The sequence below is a fragment of the Typopeltis vanoorti genome, chromosome 20 (assembly GCF_054136105.1).
Source record: "Typopeltis vanoorti isolate ZY-2024b chromosome 20, IOZ_Tvanoo_1.0, whole genome shotgun sequence".
Taxonomy (NCBI): domain Eukaryota; kingdom Metazoa; phylum Arthropoda; class Arachnida; order Uropygi; family Thelyphonidae; genus Typopeltis; species Typopeltis vanoorti.
Genome location: NC_143568.1, coordinates 7368533 through 7382355, shown reverse-complemented (window position 1 = coordinate 7382355; position 13823 = coordinate 7368533). Strand labels below are relative to the sequence as shown.

Genomic DNA, 13823 nt, shown 5'->3' with positions numbered 1-13823 from the left:
AAATTCGTTAAAAATGAACATGAACAGTATGCATTTGAGAGGTATGAGAGGTAAATGAAATGTAGTAACAAAACTAAGGTAAAAGTATTACTCAATATTTATTGAACATTACACTATTCAAATCCAAAAAATTCTTCGTCAGACTCACTATTGATGGCGTTAAAAATTTTGTTTGGTATTTCTTCAGCTTCATAATCATTGTCATTGGGCACTACTGCATTCCCTTGTGCTTTAATGAAACCATTTCTAACACAGTTTTCACTTACAGCAGCCCAACTTTCTGCAATCCACTTAACTATATCTTTATATGATGTTCTTTTCATCTGTCCTGTTTTATTATATTCATGGATGTCATTCATCATCAAGTCTTCCTATTTAGCCTGCAAATTGCCTTTGAGTGGTTTATTTACTGCAAGATCAAGGGATTGGAGTTTTTTTTTGTTAAACCACCTGGAATGACGGCCAATTTGGATTTACAATTGTTTTAACTTCTGTTGTCGTATGTGCCCTACATGAATCCAACACTAACAAATATTTTGAGTTGAAAAATGTCATTTTTCTCTTTCGCCACACATTCTCCAACCAAAATTTCATAACCTCAAAATTTATCCAACCTTTATCATTAGCAGTAACAATAATATCTTTGTAATCACAACCTTTTGGAACAGTCTTTCTTTTGAAAATCACCATCGGTGGCAGTTTGGAACCTCTGTCTGTACTTCCTAACTCTACTGCCTTGGTGCATGCATGCTATCTATACAGCAAAAGGAGTGATGAAAATGTTGGGAGTGCGCGTTATACATTAGGTGTGCATTATCTATCAAAAAATACGGTAAACCATCTTCCTGTACCTCCTTCAATTCTAACTGCTAACTTACAACTCAAATAAAGACTCAAATAAAGACTCAAATAAAGTATTGCTTGATATAATGCTAAATTGTTCATATATATAACTGTAGCATTTTGAATAGCTTTTCTCTTGGCACCATAAGCTTTTTCCAGATCTACAAAACTTAAATACAGATCTCTGTTATATTCCTGATTTCGACTATTTGTCGTAAAGCAAAAGTCCATGATTCACCAGGATTTTCTTCCACAATCCTTCTCAACCGTTTCTCAAATATATGAGCGTAAATCTTACCAGGAACACTCAGTAGAGAAATACCTCTGTAATTCTCACATTCAGTTTTATTTCCCTTTTTATATATGGGTGCTATGAGAGCTCATTCCAATCATTTGGAATTTGACCTTCTGTCCAGGCATTCTGAACTATGCAGTGCAGAATGCCTGGTGTAGTGGTGGACTGACTGGTGGAGACAGAATGGTAGAGCAAGTGCCCTCCCTTGATGAGTCTATTCACTCCCTGGAGGTGTCATGTAATAATAATATTTTAGTCTACAGTTCATATCTGAGAGCTGCTCAACCATTGTTATACCTCCATACTTGAGCATTTCTGGTCATATATCATCTACTGCTGCTGCCTTTTCACATTTCAGGCATTTGATGTCTTTTCTACTTCAAGTATGGATATGTATTCCTGACTGCATGCCTGGTGAGTGTTTACAACTGTGCTGTCATCACTACTTGTTTCATTTAGCAATTTTTCGAAGTAATTACTCTATACTTCAAGGATATCTTTTTCTCCAGTTTTTGTGTCACTTTTATCATCTCTAATTCCTTTTACAGCACTCTTTCCTCCATTTCTGAGCCTCTTCAACAACTTCCAGTATATCTTGCCACCTTCTTGATATTAATTTCTATGTTCTTACCAAAGTCTTCCCATGACTTTTGTTTAATTAGTTTTACACAGTGTTTAGCTTTCTTACATTTGTCTCTGTATTCTCTAAGACAGTGCTTCCCAAACTTTTGGATGTCAGGGCCCCCCCCCTTGCAAAAATTAAAATATTTCACGGCCCTCCCTCGAAAAAAAAAAAATCGTAATAGAGAGATATATTATTATAATATTTATTGTATTTATATTCAATACAAAACATACACAGCGAATATTGCAAAAATCAAATGCACATATTACATTTTTTGCCTCTTACCGCTTGGTTCTGAAGACTATGTAGGCTGTTCTGGTAAAATATGAAATACTGTCCTTTTTTTTTTTGAGTCTGTTTCTGCTTCTTCTGATTATTCGCGGTAATTTTTTTATATTTTTTATCAGCCACTTATCCATCTGAGGGTTAAATTTTTTAACGTAGAATAGATCAAATAATATCACCACTTACCGATACTGGCACACCACAGACTGATAACATGAAATTAGTGAATATTACCTGAATAAGGGAATCCCCGGACCAGGAACATTTTTCTCTTTTGTGACTTTTCTCACTTTAAGGTAATTAAGCCTAATGCAAAACAGACAGCAAAGGCAGGTTATTAAAACGTGCATATGATTGGTGCGGTATTAACAAAAGATCGTGCAACCGAAAGATAAAAACATAGCTGACAATTGAGTTGAAATGCTAACTCGCTTCAACCGAATTCCATTTGTGAAACTACCATAACATTATATATATATATTATTTAGTTTTAACACGTTCGGTTGAATTTTATTGCTGCCTTGGGAAATCGAACTCGCACACATCTAATTAATAACAATAGTTTTTTTTTTCCTTGTTATCTTTCTCATCTATTTCTCTTCAAGTGAACGTCTGCTCCTTACAACTTTTGTCTCTGAACTGAATCCAACTTGTTTTTCTCAAAATTTATATTCCCAAATTATTCTTAACCTCTTCTCAAGTGTGCTTTGCATAAATGTAATCTTTGATACTCAATAGGGAACTTTGTCAGTTATTCTCATAAAAATTAGAATAATTTAAGTATTGTGTTCAATTTTTTATAGATGTGTATTAATGAAAACTGTATTTCATTCATCGGAATTGAGTCTTTTTTGAATAATCCTGAATTATGCAATGTAATCCCCTGCTGTAAAACTTATAGTGGATTGTTACATGTAGTCACTATCATTTACTTTAGCTGGCTTTCTGCATTTCAAGTTTGATGGATTTTTCTACCCAAGTAATAGATATGCAATCCTGAATGTATTCCTCTTAAATATTTTCTATCACTGTTCTGTCATTGCTTATCAAATTTATCAATTCTTCAAAGTAATTAAGTCTTCCTGTGATTTTGTTTAGCTACTTTTGCACAGAGGTTTCTTACATTTTTTCTGTTCTCTTTATTTTCTCAAGGGCTTTGATATGCATTCTTTTCCAGGACTGCCTCTTTAATTTCTTGGGTCCAGCATGAAATTTGTGTATTTTTTATTTTATTTTTTTTTTTTAATGCAGTTACACAAAAATCTGTACTCACAGATTTTTTGCCAGTGAGTCTTGAAGGTTTACTTCTTGTTTTCAAACTTATGTTTTTCTCCAATAATATTTTCAGTCTATAATTCATCTTTAATAGCTGCTTAACTTTAATCTTTTTTATATATTTTTCTTTTATCCTGCTCAAAACTAAATGATGATTATTTCCTATTTCAGATCACCTGTATATCCTTGTATTCTGAAAGATCATAAAGATATCACTATCAGCAATAACATAAGACTTCTTATGTTATTGTTATGGAGAGTGTCTTCTCTCCATGTTAATTTGTTCATCTTTATGTTAGAACATGATGTTAGTGATTAGTTTAAGTTTTGAACAGAAATTTAGCAGGTGCTTATTAAAGTTATTGTATTATTAGGTTTATAATTTGCATTGTACTTAAAAAAATTATTTCCATTGGTTTAAAAGATACTGTTCATAAACAAAAGCAAATTGCTTTTATTAGTGTGAAATTCTTTATTTGTGAAAAACATTAACGTGATTTGATCATGCATTTGAAGTTTTAATAATTTTCTTTTGTTTGAACATGAATATTTATAAAAAAAAGTTTTATATATATATATACATACACACACACACACATGCATAGTGTTAAAAATTTTTTCTGTAGATTGCTAGCGGCATGGCTTATTTAGAAAGTAAGCAACTCATTCATCGAGATTTAGCTGCAAGAAACATATTGGTTGGGGAAAATAATGTCGTGAAAGTTGCTGATTTTGGACTGGCAAGGATAATTGAAGATTCGGAATATACTGCAAGACAAGGTATGAAAATTGAATAATTTGAAATATATTAGATATAAAAAAAGTGAACCTATAGTTTTTTTTTTTTGTTTTTTTTTTTCATGTTAAAGGTGCCCTATAATTCAGCATTGAAAAAGTATGACTATGCTAAAGCAATCTAGAGTTGTGATATAAAATAACTGACATTGGGTTTTATTAGGTCGTTATAGTACGTTATTGTACCAACTAGTTTCACCACAGATGCTAGTGGCATCTTCTAGGTTAGGAAGAACAAAAAAAAAATAATATAGTGAAGGGTTAAATGCGAACCATTACATTAATAAAAAAATAGAACATGTAGAAAGCTGGCACAGGTAAGTCATTATTCAGTAAGTGTGTGTGATTGTTTACAGAAAAGTTATAAAGTCTGACGTGTGGAAAGATCTAATAAGCAACTTCCAAATATCACATGGAATCATTCCTTGTTTTCTGTTGGGTGTGTGTGTGCCTTGTCAGTAAATAATCATCATTATCTACTCACGAGACATCTCAGATAATGTCATCGTTATCTGAGATGTTTGCCCAATGTAAGAAAGACTACAATAACATGGAATGTCATAAACCCCAGGATGCTTGCAGAAAGGGTTGTGGTCCTTAGGTGAACGTAATAAAACTCATATAGTCACAGTAGGTTTGAAAGTCACTTGTATGTCGTGAGATTTTAGGAGATTGTCGATTTTGAGAGAAAGTCTACCAATATAAGATACTTTCTTTATATTGGTAGACTTTCTGTTAAAATTATCTATCTCCTATTTGGTTTTAATTTCCCTCGTTATATAAGTTTAAAGAAAACTGATGCAAAATTATTTTTATTTTATTTTATTTTTTTATTTTGTGTATGCTTTTGATGTTAAATATAATAGTCTAATTTTAGTATGGCGAAGTTTTGGTTTAAAATTGAAATTTGTGGATGTTTCGCTTTCAAAGATGTTACTTTGTGTATAGATCATGATATCTTAAAAACTCTTTGAAAATCAACTGATGAGATAGCTTATTTAATAAATAATAGACTTATTTATTGTAATAAACGTCCATGTCATCATTAACATTGATATAATTTTTGAAATCACTTTTTATGCTAAAGAAATTTAATTTTACAATTGTTTTGTGACTTTTCGGTCAGCATTTTTCCCTGTATGCTTTCTAAATGTATCTCTTTCACTCTCAAAGCATTATTTTAATTTTTTTTCTTCCACTTATTTATTGGAAACGGGTGCAAGAATCATTCATATGGTTTCTTTAAATACAGGGGATGAAAAAATTAAAAAAAAAAGTGATTAATTCATTTGCTTAGTTGTACTGTTATTTTTTGGATCTTTACTTTTTTTTTTTCAGACAACCACATTGCGTTATGTGCTTTGTGTCTATTTTGTTACCTTTTTAACATCACTTTTGTAATACATTCATAAATAAAAAAAGTCAATAAAAAAAATGTCATTTCAGAGAGCTTAGGCTGGGTAAATTTTGCTGTATCATGTCAGTTTATATATGTAGTAAACAAAAATGACTAAGAACTGTCTGTTTTTAGCATATAAAATCAGTAGCATAGGAATGCTGCAAAATTGGAACAATTGCCAAGAGTACCACCGGTGACAGGATATGATAATACTACATGAAAAACTTATCATTGCTAACTTCCTTTCTACAAATTTCCTCCAAATCAATTTGTTACCAGTGAAGACTCTAGCATTAATTATTTAAATTTGTCACATTAGAAAAAGGCGCATAGCTATGAATTTGCCAAGAGCCAAAAATGTAGTTAGGCTACTGCATGTGATTATGATAAAAGAACATTTAATTGCATGTTTTGGAAATGCTCTTTTCTCATATAGTAAAACTGTTGTTGTGCTTAGCTATTATTTCAGACCATTGGTTGAAATAATAGCTAAGCTTTATTTATTTTTCCATTCTCTAACACTTAAGTGCAAATATCTTCCATAATTCTCCTTAAAAGAAAAATATAAACAACCTGCCAGTTGTCACCTGAATTTCTAATTCATTTCCTATCTAGAACTGTCCTAGTATTAATTAAACAATGCACTCTGCACTTCACTTTTATTGACTGATATATAGGAAGAGTTTTATTTCATAGTGTTAATTATCCTGCAGTTTTCTTGTGAAGTCACAGTGTTAACATGTGTTGCTGATAGTACAGCAGCATTACTTAAATGCATACTGTGCTATCAGCAACACATGTTAACACTGTGACTTCACAAGAAAACTTTATTGCAGTTTTCTTTAATGAAAATATAATTATCTAATATGTGATTACATTATTTTTTAAAATCAACCTCAATATATCAAAAATGAAATTTTGTTCTGCTGCAGTGACAATAATCTGACAGTAAAGTAAGATATAAATCTGCTCAATGTTAGGATACAGTATTTTGAACACAGTTGCAATTTTTAAGCTGGAATCTTTTCTTGGACTTGCATCATGGTCAAAATTGAGTAATGATCTCAGCTATATTTTCTGTTATGGATAATGTGGGCAAACACTATTAACTTGTTTCATAGCCACTGAAAGCAAGAAATGTATATTTCCATGCCATATAGCTCTAATTTTAAATACCAAATTTCTGGTGCTTTTATTTCATAATTTATTATTTATTTATTTTTTTAATGATAAGACAAATTAAGAACTTCCACTGATATATGATTTTTATCATAAAAAAGGAAGAGCATCGATGAGTATATCTAAAATTAGAATAAAACAGCACAAGCAGATAAAACATTTATGTAATTGCATAAATATTTTATCTGCTTGGAAAAGGTAATCTCATATATATATATATATATATATATATATATATAAAGTGCATTTTTTATTCATAAAGAATTAAGAATTTTATTTCAGATGATCATGAAATAGTTATTTCTTTAGTTCTTTTACGAAGTTTGTTGTTTATTCTAAGTTAAGTTTTGTTTATTGTTTATTCATAATCCTACTTAGAAATTATTACAGAATGTGAGTAATGTGTGTTTATCCCAGCTGCTTTCTGTGGAAAGCAGTACAGGTATTTTGTATCCTGCATTTGTTGTTTCCATACTTGGAGTATGACAATAGTAAAGGTTTCATTATGTCCCAGTTATCACCTGAGGGATCTAATGTCATGTAAATAACTTATATTTAGTCTGAAACGTTTACTAACTGAATTTAGTACATTTGCATTCTTTAAGAATAATGATTTTGCAATCTTTTTGATTGCAAAAGTGAAATGCATTTTATCATCATCAAATTCCTGATATATACCCTGAAGGGGTGTACAGGATACTACATGAAAAATTTACATTATTATTCACTTCCTATCTACAATTTTCCTCCAAATCAGTCTGTTAAATGTCAAGACTCCAATATTATCCAATCTTATATTTCTGTCTTCTAAGGCAATTTTTACTGTATCAATCCACATATATCTTGGTCTTCCTCTGAGTCTTTTTCCTGCCAACCTGGCAGAGAACACTTGTTTTGTTAATATTTCCTCTCGCATTCTGTTTAAGTGACCATACTACCTGAGATTAACTCAGCTAATCCATTCCTGGATGCTGACAATATCAAGTTCTTTTCTAATATCCTCATTTTTAATATGGTATTGCCATTGATGCAATCTGTTCATGCCCCTAATTTTTCTCAGGACTCTCATATCTGTGGTCTCTAGTCTTTGATCAAGTGTTTTACTAACCCAGCTCTCAGATCCATAAGTTAAAACTGGTTTGAACACTGTCTTGTATACAGCTAATTTAGTGTTCCGACTAATTTCTCTCTTATTCCATATGAATTTATTCAATTGACTTCCTACCATACCAGCTTTGTTGATTCTGTTGTCTATTTCCATATTTAATTTACCATCTTCACTAAAACTCGTGCCTGAGTAGCTGAAATGCTTTACTTGTTCCACAGGTTCTCCATTCATAATGCAGTTGACATTTTCAGTGCTTCTACCTATTTTCATTATCTTTGTCTTGTTATTGCTGACCTTCATATCATATCTATTACATCAGCTGCTCAATTTCGTCAGGGAATCTTGGAATAGCTTCTCTCTTGGCACCTTGTCATGTGCCTTTTCCAGATCTACAAAACTTTAATAAAGATCTTTGTTATATTCCCATGATTTCTCAACTATCTGTCGTAAAGTGAAAATCTGATCCTGACAGCCTCTATTTGGCCTGAATCCAGATTGTTCTTCAACAAGCTTCTCTTCCACAATCCTTCTCAACCGTTTCTCAAGTATACTTGCATATATCTTACCAGGAACACTCAGTAATGAAATGCCTCTATAATTCTCACATTCAGTTTTATTTACCTTTTCATATATGAGTACTATGAGAGCTCTACTCCAATCATCTGAAATTAGTCTCTCTGTCCAGGCATTCTGAAGTATGTAGTGCAGCCACTGTATGACTTTTATACCTCCATACTTGAGCATTTCTGATTGAATATCATCTACTCCTGCTGCATTTACACATTTCAGGCGTTTTCTACTTCAAGTATGGATATGTATTCCTGACTGCGTGTCTGGTCAGTATTTTTTACCACTGTGCTGTCATCACTGCTTGTTTCATTTAGCAGGTTTTCAAAGTAATTACACCATACTTCAAGGATATCTTTTCATGTCACCTTTATCATCTATAATTCCTTTTATAGTCTTTCCTCCATTACTGAGCTTCTTCAACAACCTCCATAATATCTTGCCACCCTCTTGTTATTTATTTTCTATGTTCCTGCCAAAGTCCTCCCGTTACTTTTGTTAAGCCAGTTTTACACGGTGTTTAGCTTTCTTACATTTGTCTCTGTACTCTCTAGGAGCACAAGCGGACTTATTTGCCAGGTACTTTTGATATGCTTTCTTCTTTTCCTTCACTGCCTCTTTAACTTCCTGTGTCCACCGTGGCGGTCTGGTTTTTCTATCCTTGCACACAACTTCACCACATGCCTCTCTGGCTGAATCAATCAGTGTTTTATTCAGGGCTTGCCACTGAATCTCCAAGGTTTGGTTCCTGTTCTCAAATTCTTTCATTTTTTCTTGAATGATATTTGTGTATTTTAGTCTACAGTTCACATCTGAAAGCTGCTGAATTTTTATTCTCTTTAAAACTTTTTTACATATTCTTCTTATCAATATGAAATTCAATGTTATCCTGCTGAAGACTAAATAGTGATCACTTCCAATTTCAAATCCTCTTCACACTTTGGTGTCCTGCACCAGTGGGAAAACAACACTATCAACAATAACATAGTCAATGAGACTTTTCTTCTTCCTTGCCTCTTCTCTCCATGTGAATTTGTATATTCACATGGAGTTTTTATGTTGGAACATCATCATTATGTTGATGATGTTCCAACATAAAATTCTACGCATTTTTATGTTGGAACATCATCATTATCGAATTCCTGCCATGTACCCTCAAGGGTGTACAGGATATGATAGTACTACATGAAAAATTTACATCATTACTAACTTCCTATCTACAATTTTCCTCCAAATCAGTCTGTTAAATGTCAAGACTCCAACGTTATCAAATCTTATATTTCTCTCTTCTAAGGCACTTTTTACCATATCAATCCATCTATATCTTGGTCTTCCTTTCGATCTTTTTCCTGCCAACCTGACAGAGAACGCTTGTTTTGTTAATATTTCCTCTCACGTTATGTTTAAGTGACCATACCCCTAGATTAGCTCTGTTAACGCATTTCTGGATGCTGACAATTTCAAGGTCTTTCCTAATATCCTCATTTTTAATATGATATTGCCATTGATGCCATCTGTTCGTGCCCCTAATCTTTCTCAGGACTCTCATATCTGCATTCTGTAGTCTTTGATCAAGTGTTTTACTTTTGACTCGGCTATTAGATCCATAAGTTAAAACTGGTTTGAACACTGTCTTCTATACAGCTGATTTAGTGTTCTGACTAATTTCTCTCTTATTCCATATGAATTTTATTCAATTGACTTCCTACCATACCCTCATATTTGTAAATTTAGGGACACAAAAACGCACATGTTGAACAGGTTATTTTATTAATTACTAATAATAAAACTTGACGTTTCAACCCCTGTATCGAGGTCATCATTCCTACCATTCTAGCTTTGTTGATTCTGTTGTCTATTTCCATATTTTATTTATCATCTTCACAAAAAATCATGCCTAAGTAGTTTTGAAATGTTTTACTTGTTCCACGGGTTCTCTGTTCATAATGCAGTTGACATTTTCTGTGCTTCTGCTTATTTTCATTGTCTTTGTCTTGTTATTGCTGACCTTCATATCATATATATTAGAAGAGCTGCTCAATTTAGTCAGGGAATCTTGCAGACTTGTAGCGGATTTATTTAGAAGTATAACATCATGAGTATAAAGCAAAGAGCTGACATTAACATTTCTAATTTTGATATCAAGTTTAATACTGCTTTCCTTCATAATGTGATCCATATAGATAATGTACATCCTTGTCTGACACCAGATTTAACATTAAACCATCTTTCTGTACTTCAACTCTAACTGCCGACTTAAATATAGACTAGCTATTGCTTGATATAATGTCCCATCGACACCACATAACTGTAGCATTTCGAATAGCTTCTCTCTGGGCACCATGTAATATGCCTTTTCCAGATCTACAAAACTTAAATACAGATCTTTGTTATATTCCCATGATTTCTCAACAATTTGTCGTAAAGTTACCTGACAGCCTCTATTTGGCCTGAATCCAGCTTGTTCTTCACAAAGCTTTTCTTCCACAATTCTTCTCAATCGTTTCTCAAGTATACTTACATGAATCTTACCAGGAACACTCAGTAGGGAAATACCTCTGTAATTGTCACATCATCATCATCATCAGATTCCTGCCATGTACCCTCAAGGGGGGTACAGGATATGATAGTACTACATGAAAAAAAATTACATCATTATTAATTTCCTATCTACAATTTTCCTCCAAATCAGTCTGTTACTTGTCAAGACTCCAACATTATCAGATCTTATATTTCTATCATCTAAGGCACTTTGTACCATATCAATCCACCTATATCTTGGTCTTCCTCTGGGCCGTTTTGCTGCCAACCTGGCACAGAACACTTGTTTTGCTAATCTTTCCTCGCCCATTCTGTTTAAGTGACCATACCACCTGAGATTAGCTCTGCTAACACATTCCTGGATGCCTGCACTGTCAAGTTCTTTCCTAATATCCTCGTTTTTAATATGATATTGCCATTGATGCCATCTGTTCACGCCTATAATCTTTCTCAGGACTCTCATATCTGTGGTCTCTAGTCTTTGGTCAAGTGTTTTACTTCTGACCCAGCTCTCAGATCCATAAGTTAAAACTAGTTTTAACACTGTCTTGTATACAGCTAATTTAGTGTTCCGACTAATTTCTCTCTTATTCCATATGAATTTATTCAGTTGACTTCCTACCATACCAGATTTGCTGATTCTGTTGTCTATTTCTATATTTAATTTACCATCTTCAGTAAAAATCGTGCCTAAATAGCTGAAATGTTTTACTTGTTCCACAGGTTCTCCATTCAAAACACAGTTGACATTTTCAGTGATTCTGCCTATTTTCATTGTCTTTGTCTTTTTATTGCTGACCTTCATACCATATCTATTACAGCAGCTATTCAATTTAGTCAGAGAATCTTGCAGACTTGTAGCGGATTTATTTAGAAGTATAACATCATCCGCATAAAGCATAGAGCTGACATTAACATCTCCAATTTTGATATCATTTTTAATACCACTTTTTTTCATAATGTGATCCATATAGATAATGAATAACAGAGGGGATAATGTACATCCTTATCTCACACCAGATTTAACATTATACCACCTTCCTGTACTTCCTTCAATTCTAACTGCTGACTTACAACTCAAATAAAGACTAAGTATTGATTGATATAATGCCCCATTGACACCATATAACTGTAGCATATTGAATAGCTTCTCTCTTGGCACCTTGTCATATGCCTTTTCCAGACCGACTAAACTTAAATACAGATATTTGTTATATTCCCATGCTTTCTCGACTATTTGTCGTAAAGTGAAGATCTGATCCTGACAGCCTCTATTTGGCCTGAATCCAGCTTGTTCTTCAATAAGCTTTTCTTCCACAATTCTTCTCAACCGTTTCTCAAGTATAGTTGCACAGATCTTGCCAGGAACACTCAGTAGGGAAATACCTCTGTAATTCTCACATGCAGTTTTATTTCTCTTTTTATATTTGGGTACTATGAGAGCTCTACTCCAATCATCAGGAATTCGTCCCTCTGTCCAGGCTTTCTGAACTATGCAGTGCAGTCACTGTAAGACTCTTATACCACCATACTTCAGCATTTCTGGTCGAATATCATCTACTCCTGCTGCTTTTCCACATTTCAAGCCTTTGATGGCTTTTTCTACTTCAAGTATGGATATATATTCCTGCCTGCATGCCTGGTCAGTGTTTTTTATCACTGTGCTGTCATCACTGCTTGTTTCATTTAGCAGTTTTTCAAAGTAATTACTCTATACGTCAAGGATATCTCTTTCCCCCATTTTCATGTCACCTTTATCATCTCTAACTCCTTTTACAGCACTCTTTCCTCCATTCCTAAGCTTCTTCAACAACCTCCAGAATATTTTGCCACCTTCTTGATATTTATTTTCTATTTTCTTGCCAAAGTCCTCCCATGACTTTTGTTTAGCTAGTTTTACACAGTGTTTAGCATTCTTGCATTTGTCTCTGTATTCTCTAAGAGCACAAGCTGACTTATTTGCCAGGAACTTTTGATATGCTTTCTTTTTTTCCTTCACTGCCTCTTTAACTTCCTGTGTCCACCAGGGAGTGCTGATTTTTTTTATCCTTACAGACAACCTCACCACATGCCTCTCTGGCACAGTTAGTCAATGTTTTCTTCAGCGTTTGCCACTGAATCTCCAAGGTTTGATTCCTGTTCTCAAACTCTTTCATTTTTTCTTCAATAATCTTTGTGTATTTTAGTCTACAGTTCACGTCTGAGAGCTGCTCAACTTTTATTCACTTTAAAACTTTCTTACATGTTATTCTTTTCAATATGAAATTCAATTTTATCTTGCTCAAGACTAAATAGTGATCACTTCCAATTTTAAATCCTCTGTACACTCTGGTGTCCTGCACCAGGAAGAAAACATCACTATCAACAATAACATAGTCAATGAGACTTTTCTTATTCCTTGCCTCTTCTCTCCATGTGAATTTGTGCAAATTTTTATGTTGGAACATGGTGTCAGTAATAACCAGTCCATGTCCTGAGCAGAAATCTGACAAATATTTGCCATTATTATTAGCTTTGCCCTTTTCTCCAAATTTTCCCAAAATATTTTTGTATGTCTGACAATCATTTCCTACTCTGCTATTTAGATCTCCAACAAGGACCAACTTTTCTTTTTTCATTGTATCAGTTGCTTTTTCTAAAGCCTCAAAAAATTCCTCCACTTCTACCTTAGTGGAACCTTCTGTGGGACCATAGGCACATATAAGTCTCATTGTCCAGTTCCCCATTCTCATATTTGCCCACATTACTCTACTTGAGACTGCCTGCCATTCAAGAAGATTAGCCTCATATTTTGTGTTGAATACTATGGCTACTCCTTCTTTTCCTTGATTGTCATTTCCTGAATATAACATTTTGTATTTCTTGCTCAGAAAGATCTCACCAGTTTTTGTCTTTTTTGTGTCAGTCACCC

The 13823-nt window shown here is 33.3% G+C and overlaps 1 protein-coding gene across 1 annotated transcript in view; it reads left to right on the top strand.

The window, feature by feature from the left end:
• LOC150095215 (tyrosine-protein kinase Fyn-like) overlaps positions 1–13823 on the top strand; it is a 269513-nt gene that overhangs the window by 213875 nt on the left and 41815 nt on the right. Inside the window, exon 11 of the mRNA XM_090410832.1 lies at positions 3950–4103. Within this exon, the coding sequence (XP_090266958.1) occupies positions 3950–4103 (154 nt within the window). The remainder of the gene's footprint in view (positions 1–3949; positions 4104–13823) is intronic.